A 14550-nucleotide genomic window follows, 5' to 3' on the forward strand; every position below is an offset into this window, starting at 1 on the left:
GTATCAGTGCAGCGCCTCTTTGACCCTTCCTCTAAGATTCCTGGCTAATGCAGGGCAAATTATTTATTGATTGATGATCAGTTATTAGTTAATTTAGATAAGAAAAACTTCCTCTTCTCATTATCTCTGAACACAGACCTGTACACACACACACACACACACACACACAACACACACACACACTTATTGTCTAAGCATAGACTATAAGAATTAAAAGACACATTAGGGGTCGTCTAGTTCAGTCTCCACTTCCACTTCTGCGCAGACAGCTTTTTCGAAATGTCTTGCCACGGTCACTCAGCCTTTGCTCCAGCCCTTCTGGTGAACGAGCCTCATGACTTTATAAGGCTGCCAGCCTATGGCCCGAAGCCCCGTTATAGTGAAGCTCTGGCTTCCACTTGGCAGGCTTTGTTCTCCCTCCTGAATGGCACAGGGCAAATCTGCAGCCATCCTCAGACACATTTTCTTCAAGGTCCTCTGCAACCTGAATGTATCCCAGGTGTTTCCACTCATGGTGACCTCATTACCATGCATGCATTTTTGTTTATCAGTGTTTTAATTTAATTTATCAATATTTAGGAACAAACACAACCGTATAGGTGCAGTGTTGGTGGCACATACTGGCCAGACTGTCCCCATTTTGGATTTGGGTGCATTGTCTATTAATAGAGCCTAAAACCATTAGTATTTGTTTGTTTTGCCATAACCTTGTATTGTGAACTCCTCTTGAATTTGCTTTCAAGCAAAACCTCCAGGTAGAGTTCTCATGAACTGCTAGGTAGCCAGGTTATCTACTCTCTCCCTCATCACTTAGTGTCACCTGCAGGTTTGATAAACATACGTTTGTTTTTCCAAATCATGCGTAATGCTAACTAGAATGGAAACGCTTCATTCTTCAAAACTTCTTGAAGGAGGTTGATGTCTTACTTGGTTTCACCATGTACACAGAGATATTTTTATCTCTGTTGTTATCAGGTCACATGTCCTTTTTGTTTACAGAGTTAAAGAAGAGAGTGGGTTAAATACTTTGCTAATTTAAGCATACAAATCTTTAGAATCCCTAGATGTACCAATGTAATATTTCTATCAAGGCCCTCTCTGTCTGGTTCACCAGAGTCCACATCCTAGTTGTTGAGCTGAAAACAGATTCTAGATTATATATTTTTCTTCATCACATTATTCATCCAATGTCAGATCTATTAAAGGTAGGAGAATTTAAATAGTTATATTTCTGTTATTGCTTAATAGAACCCGTGAGTTTAATACACAGGTATGTTTTATTAGTTATGCTCCCCCTTTGTCTTTTATCTCGGTATTTTGATAAAGTAACAAGTTTCCAGAAAGAACTTAAGTCTCAAAAACAGAAATTGCCCACAAATCCTATCACATAGTTTCCTAATAAGGAACTTCTGATTCTGGTAGCAAAAGAAATAAATTCTATAACTACCAGGAGGAAAAGATCATTATTTAAATACATAGGTGGAATTATGGTTCTAAATCATCGTTTTATCTTTCTGTACCTGTGGTTTACATGACAAACTCATGGTTGTCCTGTAGTAACTGTATCAACTGAGAATTGAAAGCTACTAATTCGACTGTGTCCTTTACAGCTTCTTAGTATGAGGAGGGAGGGAGATTCATCAGCTGGTTGATTTAAAAGGCTGGAATGAAAAGAAACTGATTTTTTTTTTTAAAGCAGTGGTTGAATAAATTTTGTTTTTCAGAATGTGATAACTTCCTGGATGTTGGATTGGGCAGAGAGTGCGCCTCAAAACAAGGTGTCCTTAAAAGAGAATCTGGAAGTGATTCTGACCTCTTTCACTCACCCAGTGAAGAAGTGGACAGCATTATCTTCTCCAAGGTACTGTTGTACTCAGTGTGTGACTCCTGCTAGTAAGATGTGACTCCTACTAGCCTTACAGGGCTTCTCTTCAGGTCTTAGAGAAGTGTAAATGCCCACTTTCAGAGAATGAAGCTCCAGGTTGCCAGGCCTTAGAAAGAGGCCTTGGCCACTTTATTTTCTGTAGAATCATGGCTGGTTACGTACAGGTTTTGAAGCTCACATTGAAGCCTAAAGAAATGGAAGTTCCTTTATTGTGAATTAAATCAGATGACAGTGAATACTTCTCAGGGGGCAGGAAGGAACCACAGCTCAGACTGTATGACGTCATGTGTATAAACTAACCACAGAGCCTTCTGATTGATGTGTTTAGGCCTGAAGCTCGCTGCTGAGCTTGGTGATGTCACCCGTCCTCATGGAGCCTGCTTAATTGGAAGTTTCTAGAGCTCTGCTCAGGAATCCAAGCTTTCTCACTAGTGAAAAGCCAAGCCCATCCACATGAATCACCTCGTGTTTTCATATAATTTGAAGCTCTGAGAGAGTGTGTGTGTGTGTTGGGGGGGGGGGGGTTGTTGCATTCTTTTGCTTATGTTTGTATCTGGTTGCAGCAAGGTTGGTTTTGTCTCCTAAGAAGAATAGAGGCCTTTCCCACAGCAGGATCAGCAAATGGTACTCAGTTATATGCCACAAGTGCTTGTCTTTATAATAGAGGGTGGTTGAGGGGGCAGAAACATGGCAGCTGTGCAGACGCCTTTGTGAGGGTTCACGATGACTTTGGAGAAGTGATGAGAGCAGTTGGGGTTAGTGGCTGCTTAGGTTCTCCAAGGCAGCGTGATGATGCTGGGTTTAAAAGTTACACTAGAAGAAGGCTTACCGTTCTGGGACTCTGGTCTGGAATGTATTTAAGCCTCTGTGCATTTACTTTCACTTTCCCTTCATTTTTGCTCAGCGGCTCTCGTATGCCCGCTTGGCCTCCCCTCACCCTTTTCCTCGTTCCTTTTCCTTGTGGTCATTGTCTTCCAGAGGGCCTTGGAAAGACTCATGGCATTGTTAGTCATAGAAGGGATTCTGTAAAGTAAAAAGTCCACACAACTTGGAGGATCTGTCCTTCTCCGAAGTTATTTAGGGAGAGGGACACCAATATGATCTTTTTGTTGTTTTTTTTTTTTAACCAACAGAATTTAGGTAATTTCCACTGTGATTTTGAGGTTTTCATTGTAAGGACTCCTAAAGTGTCCACCTCCCCTCAAGGGGAATACCATTCCGAAGGTGCATGTCTTTAAAAATGTATTGCTTTTGTCCGAGATAAATAAATTAGATAATCTCTCTAAGTTCCAGCTTTAAAATAGTCATCAGTAATCACTGAAGCTGGGTCATGGATACATGAGGATTTGTTAAACATTTATATATGTGTGAAAATTTTCTTACTAAGAAATTTTTAACAAATTGCAAAGTCTCCATTAAGAAATAATTGCTTGAACCTCCTAGGTGCGTGACAGCTTGCCCTGGGCGTTACCATCTCTGCAGAATGATAGTTATTTCTGGTTACTAAATTGAATGATTTTCCTAGCTAAGGGGAATTAGAATTTACTACTTTTTACCTAATTATTCGAACTGCCAAAAGCACTTAGGAGATTGTTCATACAAATGGCCAGTGCTAGATTTGGCAGTTTTTTCAGGATGACTGGACAGATACAATTTTTAAAGGTTGAAGCATACCCTGAATAAACTTTGACCAACATTTCATACTGGGGTGCCTCAGGAAGTCGAGAAATGGCGACTGCACTTTCACCTCTTCATGCTGACAGAAGAATGTCTGATGGCCTGGGGTGAGATTTGGAGGGTCCTTCCTCTTAGTGTCTCCGCTCTACCACTGTTGTTAGTGACAGAGAGGTTTTGCAATAATGTTTTCTCTAGCATTCATAAAACCCAGGGTTTACATGTGACGGGAAAAGGAGACAGACAGACTCATGTGTACAAGATGCTTACTTTATACTAGGCACTGAACAGAATTTTTAAAGTATGTGGTCACATTTCATGCTCCCAGCAACCCTGCAAGGTGGGTGGTTTTATCTTCATTATACTCCTGAGGAAATAGAGGCTCTGATTGGTAAAGAAGTTTACTCAAAATTACTCAGCTGGTAAGTAACAAAATTGAGATTTGTACGTAGCCCTAACTCTGAAATCTGTTCATTTTCTGTTATTTTGCTCTCAACCTCCAGACACCTGCTTTAATAACCAGTGCTTTATATAGAAGCATGGCAGTGGCAGACAGGCCATCAGCTACTTCCTTAAAAGCCTTCCTCTGTGGTCATCCACACAACATGTACTGTGAAACATCAGACTGTCCCAGAGCTTCTTCTCAGGCTCCAGCCCTCCCACTCTCCCTTCTCTAAAAAATAATCTGTAGGCAAGGCATTGCAACATCCTTTTCTGCGAACCATGAGTGGTGCATTAGGTCACTTCCTGCAGCCACTTGTGTGACTCTGGCCTTAACAGAGGTCTCTTTAACATTAGCTTGCGATGTTTGTCAGAACTTTCCACTTAATCTTATGTTTCCACTCAGTATGCCTGCCTCCTGGCAAGTATGACTCTTTGGTGAGTGTTGCGAGCTTCATGTTTATTCTTATGGATATTTGCTCGTTTCTAAGTTCTTTTTTTCCATAGATCAACAGCATAAAATTTAAATTTTGTTTTTAACGTGAGAAGAAACCTAGGATGCTTTCTGGCACTAGCTAAGAAAGAAAAGTGTGATCATAAAATACACGATCTGGGCCACTCTGTTATCCAAAAGGATAATTGAAAGCCACAGAAAATACTGATAGTTGCTGCCTCTTTTCCCAGAGATAAAGTAAAGCCCTTACACCTTGTTTTTTCCTCCAAGTTATAAGACATATCCACAATTAAGAAAATCAAAGTAACTCCCCTAAGATGCTAACCCTTAAAGGAAAATCCTTTATTTTATATTGCTGTAGTTTGCTCTCAAGTACTTAAACACCAAGCCAAAAATTTACCTTTTATTTTAAACTTTTAAAGTAAATATGTTTACAGAATCCAAATTAGAAAAACTATAATCACTTATGAATAAGTATTGAAATTATTGTAATTTCAGAACTGTGAAGCAGGGCTGATGCTTGCTATCAGATACTTAAATAAAGTATTGTACATAAATGGATTAAGTGATTGGCATACATTAGGATTTTAAAATATGAGCTTTTATTTTCAAGGCACATGGCAGAGTGTCCTGTGTATAATATAATAGATAATAATTTATAAGTATTTGACGAGTAAGTGAATGAAAATTAAAGGACTAGTATTTTGGCAATATTAAGCATGATTCCTTCAGGTGTAGTAATAAGATATAAACTGCATAGCTATTTCTATATTTCTATGTATATAAGTGTATATAATGTTTACACCTCTCTATATACATATCTATATCATACCTATATGGTGTGACACTGGTTAAGAAAGCCAGTCAGGCATTTTTTTGGCCAACATTTTATTTTAAAAATTCTGAAACAGAAAAGTTAGAAGAATCGTGCAGTGAACATCTACCACCTAAATTCTGCAATTAACTTTTTATTACATTTGCTTTGTTACATAGTTATGCATCTGTCTCTCATTCTTCCACCTACCAGTTCATCTAATTTCTTTGATGCGCTTCAAAATAACTTACAGATATCAATACACTTCACCCCTAAATACTTAGAATTCAGTATTTGTTTATAGGGTTGTTGTTTTTTGTTTTTTTATAAAATTTACATACAATGAAGTATGCAGTCTCAAGAGTACCATTCAGTGACTTCCCCCCCAACTTTATTGAGTTACAATCGACAAATAAAAATCATATATATTTGAGGTGTATGACATGTTGTTTATATATATATATAAATAAACACACATATATATGATACTTACATACATACATTGTGAAGTGATTACCACAATCAGGCTAACTAACATATCTGTCACCTCACGTAGTTACTTTTTATGTGTGTGGAGAAAACACTTGAGATTTACTTTCTTGGCAGATTTCAAGGATACAGTACCTTATTATTAACTATAGTGACCATAGTGTATATTAGGTCTCCAGAACTTACTCATCTCATAACTGAAAGTATGTTCCCTTTGACTAACATCTTCCCATTCCCCCCACCCCTCCAGCCCCTGGTAACCACCATTATACTCCCTGTTACTATGAGTTTGACGTTTTTAGATTTCACATTTAAGTGAGATCGTGCAGTATTTGTCTTTCTGTGTCTGGCTTATTTCACTTAGCATGATGCCCTCAAGATGCATCCATGTTATCGCAAATGGCAGGATTTCCTTCTTTTTCAAGGCTGAATAATTCTATATCCATTCATCTGTCGTTGGATACTTAGGATATTTCCATATGTTGGCTACTGTCAATAATGCTGCTTTGAACATGGGAGTGCACATATCTCTTCAAGACAGTGACTTTATTTCCTTTGGATATATACCCAGATGTGGGATTGCTGGATCATATATGGCAGTTAGTCCTGCCTTTAATTTTTTGAGGAACCTCCATACTGTTTTCCATGACAGCTCTACCTCAGTGACCTTTGATTAATGCATTCACCCATCTTTGTAACCTAAATGCCCATAAGGATATATCACTTTGGAAAGTTTTCTCATGCCCCTTCCCAGTCTGTCTCCTCTCTAACCCACTAGAGGCAGCAACCGTTCTAATTTTTTTCTACCACAGGTTAATTTTTCCTATTTCAGAACTTCATATAAATGAAATATAAATATTATCATTCCTCTTAGATGAATACCCAGGAGTGGAATTTCTGGATCATATCGTAAGTGTAGGTTTAGTTTTATAAGAAATTGCCAGACCCTTTTCCAAAGTGGTTGTACCATTTTTTATTCTCAACAGCAAGAATGAGAATTATAGTGGCACCACGTCCTTAGCAACATGTATAATTGTTTTGTTTTGCTTTGACTGTAGCATTTCTGGTGTGCATGTAGTGGTAGCTCACTGTGTTTCTGATTTGCTTTTCCTTGATACCTAATGATTATGTTAAACACATTTTCATGTGTTTATTGGCCACTTATGTGTATCTTCCTTTATGGAATGTCTGTTCATCTCTTTTGCCCATTAAAAAAATTAGATCGTTTATCTTTTTGTTGTTGAGAAGTAGAAATTCTATATATGTATCCTGGATACCAGTCCTTTGTTAGATTTACATTTTGAAAATATTTTCTTCCACTCTATGGCTACCTGTTCACTTTGATAATGCTGTCTTGATGAACTGAATTTTTAAATTTTTGATGAAGTGTAACTTACCACATTTTTATAGTATTGCTACCTGTGTCCTATCTTGTTATTGATTTGTCTGCCCCCAGCTGCGGTAACAGCTCTGTAGTTTTTAGCAATAGGATTGAATCCTAGCTGTACCTAGAATCACCTGGAGAGCTTGAAGAAGAAGAAGAAGGGAAAAAAACAAAGACAAAGAAAAAAAGTCTGGCCCTTACTCCAGATCAGTTAAATTAGAAACTTGAGTTTATTATGTAACCTCACTGAGCTTCAGTTTTCTCATCTATAAAATGGGAATAAGAATAGCTACTAAAGGAAATAGTTGTGAGGATTAAAAGAAATCATACATCGAAATCACTTAGTATAGAGCCCCACACATGGTGAGTATCCAGTAAATAATTATTATTCAAATTTATGTAATAGTTATACTGCACATATATTTAAGTAATAGATTCTCTCAAGCTTTATATAAAAATCATCATTTGTTTTGGACTTTTACATTAACTTTTGTTTATGTAATTATTTTGTAATTTCATTCTCTCTAGTTTATTTGGCCTTAAATTAAGCAAAACCCAAGTACCCTTGGGTCACTCTGTTGGACTCAGCCCCTGCCCCTGAAGCCAGAACTGTCTGTTTAAGGCTAGTGTTGGAAAGACCAGCCGCTCTCACACCTTTGTAGTGCTCAGAGGGCATTCTCTCTGAGGCCTATTGGGTTTTTCTAGCCTGATAACCATTTGCAGATTTTCAAAATTTTATAAACCCCAAGGAGAGAGAAGCTGATGGTAGAGATGATAGTTTTTTGTGTGTGTTCCCGTCCTCCTATATGCAGGAGGGAAACCCAATTATGAATACTCAAGAGAGGAAGGATTTGTGTGTCAGTCTCAGGTAGACTTGGTCTTAGTTTCCCTAGCATACATACGTGACTCCCAACCACCCCTTCTCTCCTGTTTCCACCTTTTAACATCTCTTCTACTTCTCTGCCCTAACCCAGTCTTAATACTCATCACAATTGTTTTGGCTGTTTGTTTATAAGAATGAAAATATATATGTACATATATTTCATTCTTATATATATTTATATATAAATGCGTAAGTATTCATATAAATATATATTTATATTACATGTATATATATATATAGGACTTGGGATATTATTCTTGATTGTCTGGAGGAATGGCAGCATGGGATCAGTTTAACTAGTACATTTGATTTACATGGATTCAAATCTAAGTTTTAAAAAATGTGTTAGTTTAATTGATCCCATGGCACCATTCCTCCAGACAATCAGGAATAATTTCCTAAGTCTTGAAAGTCGTTTAACTAGCAGACATTTTAAGAGAAAAGACCTCTCTGAAGAAAGACTGACAACTCAAAAACTCTTAAGAGGAGCTTCAACTATTAGGCATGGAACATTCTGTCTGTGTCAGAAGCCATAATTTTTCTCCGTTTCTAATATATATAAATGAAAAAACAGCATCCCCCCAATCTGGTACTTTTTTGAGGAGGGAGGAAAATGGTGGAAGTAGTAGTTCTCACATCTGTTATTTGGCAGACATCTCTAGAAACTTTAGCACTAACAAATTCAGGGACTGGAAAGGGAACATTGCAAAAACAGTTCAAAAGTTTTAAAAACCTGCTTTCCTTCTTTCCTCTGTTATCCATGATTTAAATGGACAATACTTTTCAACAGACCTTATATTAATTTCTAACCTTTAGATCTAAAGATCATCATGTGACTTATCCATAGACACATACCTAGCTGTAGAAAGGCTACGACCATACTCTGGGTTTGATTTCTCATTACACCACTGACTACTTTCTAGTCTGCAAAGGTAGTGTAAAGATGTGATGAAGTTGGGAAATTCTTTTGAGAATGCTAAGAAAAACTTGGAGAAAAGTAGTTTAGAGCCTTCTTTAGATTCAGTCTAAAGTTAAAACCATTTGCCTCAGTACTTAATAAATGAGCTCAGTCTTAATTTCTGTATTTGTCCTGTTTTTCCCTTTTCAGATAATAACTGCTAGCTCACAAAAATACTTGAGTGTAAGAATATTATACTGTGTGAACCTGATTCTTAAATCAGGATCAGGAATGCAAAACTAAAGAAATCACGTGTTACTATGAAAAAACTCCCAGGTCTTTTATTTTGTGTTTTTTGTTTTTTAAAAACTCAGAGTTAAAAGCACACACCAAGAAATGCCATAGCACACACAAGGAACAAGGCTATGTTGAGGCTGTATGCTAGGCAGATTTCTCCTTTTTACAGAGAAACCTATTCTACCACCTGCAAGTCATTTTCACACTGGGAAGAGCTAACTTGTATGAAGAATGTGTGATAAATGGAAACTTCAACTCAAAAGCTTTCATATCTTTTGAAGCCTTGCTTGTGTGTTTTAAAACAGGCTCATCACACATTTTGCTTTTTTGATGCCCATTCTGCTTGTCCCTTGGTATTGTTTTGAGAATTAGACATTTAGGCAGCTTTAGTTTCCCAGGACCGCTGTAACCAATTACCACAAATTTGGTGGCTTGAAACAACATAAATTTATTCTTTCATAGTTTTGGAGGCAGGAGGTCCTAAAAGCAATGTATCAGAGGGGCTGCTGTCTCTTCTTATAAGGACACTACTGCTTTTGGATTCAGGAACTACCCTAGTGTAGTATGACCTCATCTTAACGAATAACATTTGCAAAGACTCAACCAAATAAGGTCACATTCCGAAAAGGATGTGAACTTGAGGAGGACACTATTCAACACAGTACAGTGAAAAAGCTAAGACATCCTAAAAGTGTCTTCTAAAGTTGGTATTCATGACCATTTATAGTCTCCCTTTCTGTGGAGAGTGGCCCCAGGAATAGAAACTTTAGGATGCCCAGGTCAATCCTCACTAACTTAAAAGGGGTCATCGATAATTTTATTTTAAAACAAGACCTACCCTGTTTTAGAATCTACTTGGTAAAGCATATAGTTTTATTTTACAGTGTGGCCCAGTGAAGGGAACACTGAGGACTTTTCTGATATTGACTTTGAGATCTTATCCTTACAGGGTGGTTTTTTTTGTTTGTTTGTTTTTTAAGGTGATCTTATCCTTACAGGGTTGGTTTTCTTTTTTTTAAGATAACAGAACAGGGCAGTTTAAAAGTTGAAATCAACCTCCATTCAAATCTTGCTTCTCTTGTACTTGGAGGGGTGGGGGAGCCCATGAGACAGTCTGGGCCTCAGATTTCTGACTGTCCAGTGGTCCCCTCGCATCTTTCCCTCACTCATCGTTTAAAGAGCAATTAACGTAGGAAACGGGATTCTACAGGGTGGAAAAAAAAGCTCATATGAGCTGGTGAGATCCAGCCCCAGCGGTATAAAGAAGGTACAGTGTACAGAAGATACAGTGCTTTTGAAGTGTTATGTTAAGCCTTTAAAGTGGCACTCCCTTTAGTATGGGAGTTGTTTTCTGTTTCAAAGCTAACAGGACTCATTAGTTTCCATAATTTTTAAAATCTTTCTTGAAGAGCTGTAAGTTTCTTTACTCCTAATTAAAACTGAGTAGACTGACTGATTAGGGAAATACTGTGAAGGGGAAAAAAAAAAATCACAGAATATCTTTCTCTATTCCTTGTTCCCTATCCCATAAGAATGCAAAATAAGGGTATTAAGATAGTACAGTGCCAACATCTGTAACTCAGAATGTGAGCATGTATCTTTTTAGACACTTTACTTATCTTTTGGATACATTTATTTTTTGAATGCCATGATGCTTACCTTTCCCTCACCCATCAAATTATGTGTTCTGGTGTCTTTCAGCACGTGGAGAATGTCAGGCCACTGGGATCAAAATGGCACAATTCCTGTTAGGCTCTAGAAGTTGGCCAGGGAAACAGCATCATCACTTTATCAAAGGCTGCATTGCCAGGACTGATTATTTTATGTACAGTTGGCTCGATAAAACTCAGCCAGTACTCAGTTAAAGGAAAAAAGGGGATAGATTTCTTGCATTTAGGTGTTTGTGGCCAGAATTTGGGCATTTGTGGCAGACTTTAGGTGGGATAATAAGCTATTCTGCATTTTTCAAAATGCTACTGAAAACAGTTAGACTTGCTTTTGGAATATAAACTTCAGTATATCACTGTTGTAGCCAAGCACACTACCTTGTTTTTAGTTAAGGCTTGTAAAAAAAACAAAACAAAGAAAACCTAAACTTTATATGGTATGAATTTAGAGTTTTCATAAGCAGAAACCTCAGAGACATAGTTTCCCTTCATTTCAGTTGATGGTATTGACTGAAAAAAACTGACTTGAATTAGATCTGTTCCTCTGTAAAAAAGGGAAAACGATGTACTTCTCATCTAGCACCTCTAGTAAAAGGGTAAAAAGAGCATAGACCTCGACCCTACCTTTACTGGAGGCTGTTTGAATCCATCTGTGATCATGCTTTAAGAAAGAAATCTGTTTGAAGCCAACTGTGATCTTGCCTGTCCTACCCACTGTAAAGGGAATAACAGAGAGCTCTCTGCTTGGTCCTGCCATTTCCAACCATACGTGCTTTCTCTCCATTACAGCCTGAGGAAGAACAGTTGGCCTGTGATATCACTGGATCCAGTTCCTCCACCGATGACACAGCATCCTTGGATCGACATTCTTCTCATGGCAGTGATGTGTCCCTCCCCCAGATTTCAAATTTGAACAGGTCCAGAGACCAGCAATGTCTTGATGGTTTCTACAACCATGGGGTGGGAGCTGAGGGTCGAGAGAGTGAGAGTGAGCCTGCTGGCTCAGGTGAGATGGAAGAGGAGGAGATGGACAGCATCACTGAAGTGCCTGCGAACTGCTCTGTCCTGAGGAGCTCTATGCGCTCTCTGTCCCCTTTCCGGAGGCACAGCTGGGGTCCTGGGAAGAACGCAGCCAGTGATGCAGAAATGAACCACCGGAGGTGAGATGGAAGGCTGTTTGTCTAGTCTCTCAGTGTCTGCTTGCTTTTGATTTGGTGTTATTATTAGTAAAAGATTTTAGGAGACACCATGGTATAGAAGAAAGAATATAGGCTTTGGAATCAGGAAAATCTGTGTTTAAACTCTAGCTCTATAACTTTCTATGTGGAAAACCTTGGCAAGTTACTTGACCCTTCTGAGCTTTAACTTTCTCATCTGTAAAACACCTGCCTTTCTGAATATTTGTAATAATAAAGATTACAAGTGAAATATGTCAGTCACGTGGGTGTTTAATAAATGGTAGCATTTGTTCAGGCCAGATTTGTTCATGAAATTCAGAGATTAGAAAATTGGGGGGGAATAGTTTCATGTCAGTTTTGAATTAAGAAATAAACATGAACTCTTAAAGTCTCAACACATCTAAGTCTTCACAGTGCTTCATAGAAATTGCCATCTGTTTCTAGTGCAGAGAGTTGATGAAGTCTAAATTACCAGTGTTTAATCGTTAAGAAATCATAATAATCATTCAGTTGTTAGTGTTTTTCCATGTATCACTCAGTCTTGGGGCTCTCTTGTAAGTGCCACCCAGTCTCATACCTTCAGTTTGGAAGCAGGCGCTAAGAAAAGTTGGATTGGCTTCTGACCATTGGCTGCCTAGATGAATTTCAGCAGATGGCTTTGAGTGTAAAGAACAAGTGCCATGAGGCCTACTGTATGTGCAAAGGTGTGCCTGCTCCAAAGCTGCTTTCTTAATGCGGACAAGCAGCCAAGGGAGGAGGCTGACAGTTGTAAAACAATTGATAGAACGGTTCACCGGCAGCAATTATTGGTTTGTTTGCTTTTTAAAAATTCCTTGACCTCCTAATATTTTGGCTCATAGCTATAAGTACATGTAATCTGATCACATTCACTCGCTCATTTATTCTTTTATTCGGCCAACATATATTAAGCACCGCCTGCACGTCAGGCATTTCTATGTTCTGGAGACCCAGAGGTGAACAGAGTCCCTGCCTTCATCATATCTTACACCTTCCTGACTTGCTACCCTTTTCAGATTCTTTTAATAACACATTGTCTCATGTAATGTTGCAACCTCTTCATGAGTCAGGTGGGATTAACCCCATTTTTGCAGATGAGACTCTGCAGGTAGTTTATATCATTTACCCAAGGTCAGTGGGATCCAGGTTTCCAGTTTCCTGGTCAGGCGCTCTTTCTAGAACTCCGTATTATTCTGGGGTGGAGTTCAGAATGCTAAGCTTAAAAATAAGCGGTTGCTTTATCTGATGGGCAGTTTTTATATATATTTGAAATCCTAGATTATGTAAAAAGCAGTTTCTAAAAGCTTTCCTTCCCAGCTTTATTCAAGCTGTACTTTTTTTTTTTTAAAGCATTCATACCAGAAGAAAAAATAAGGTTGGGGGAATGATCCCAACAGCCAGAATTCCCTTCCTGAAGCAAGAGAAGCTTCTTGACAGGATATACTTGTCTTAGATGATGACAACATTAAGAAATGAGGATTTATTTTATATATAATCTTTTTTCCTTTATAAACCACTATGGATCCCTTTGCTATGACTTTGATTTCTGAGCTAGATGTGACTTCATGGGTCATGTAGCTCCAGTGAGGAAATTGAAGCTCAGATTAAATGATTTTGCCCAAGATTACATGATTTTAGGACTGAGCTAAGATTAGAACCATATCACCTAAATTGTTTATATTTTCAACCTATGTGATACCACGGAACCTCCTGTTGGAGTTTATCATTAAGGATTGCTTAGCACCACTGTGCCAATACCTCTGGAGATAATGGAATGAGAGTTAGGGTTCACTTTAATTAGTTTGACTAATTCTTATAGTGTTATCTGCATATAGTGTAACCTGAATTGTAGAGTCTTAAGAAAACCCTTTTAAAGTTTTGAATGGCCTTTTTTAAAAATCCTTTTACTTTTATAATTTAATAAACCTCATTCTTCGTCACCTGATTAACTCCTTAGAGCAAGGAGGGAGCAAAGTAGCCCTTCTCAGAAATTATCAGGCCTTTTTGGTCATGATGTTTTCCTGATTCCACATTCTTTCATTCCCTTACTCCCTGAACTATTTCTCTTTGGCCATTGTGTCTCTTCCCAGTGTGATGTCTGTATGTTTCATGCGTTTGTATCCACTTTATTTCAACTCAACACTGACCTCTTCCACCATTCATTTTCAGTTCAATGCGAGTTCTTGGGGATGTTGTCAGGAGACCTCCCATTCATAGGAGAAGGTACAGAGTTCACTAACTTGATGTCACTAACTTGTTGGACTAACTGTTTGCCTTTGAGCTTATACTAACAAGCATCTCATTCTGCTTCATCTATGATTAAACAGTCTATTTTTAAGTAATGTCATGTCTGCTTCAGACAAATAAAATACAGGTACTTATTAATTGCTAATGTCCATTCCATATGAAATGGTTTCTCGAATTTGAAGTTTTTTCCTATTCTACTTTTATTTTTTGAAAAACAATTT

At 38.0% G+C, this 14550-nt stretch overlaps 1 protein-coding gene across 11 annotated transcripts in view; it reads left to right on the forward strand.

Moving 5' to 3' along the window:
- Positions 1-14550, forward strand: part of AKAP13 (A-kinase anchoring protein 13) — a 350062-nt gene that overhangs the window by 258540 nt on the left and 76972 nt on the right. For 9 of the 11 annotated variants that reach the window (XM_019945698.3, XM_073801374.1, XM_073801373.1 and 6 more), the window contains 3 exons: positions 1725-1861; positions 11676-12046; positions 14252-14305. In XM_019945698.3, the coding sequence (XP_019801257.2) occupies positions 1725-1861; positions 11676-12046; positions 14252-14305 (562 nt within the window). The remainder of the gene's footprint in view (positions 1-1724; positions 1862-11675; positions 12047-14251; positions 14306-14550) is intronic. The other 2 variants (XM_073801372.1, XM_019945707.3) reach the window with 1 other exon arrangement.

Source organism: Tursiops truncatus, chromosome 2 (genome assembly GCF_011762595.2).
Source record: "Tursiops truncatus isolate mTurTru1 chromosome 2, mTurTru1.mat.Y, whole genome shotgun sequence".
In the NCBI taxonomy this organism is placed as follows: Eukaryota; Metazoa; Chordata; class Mammalia; order Artiodactyla; family Delphinidae; genus Tursiops; species Tursiops truncatus.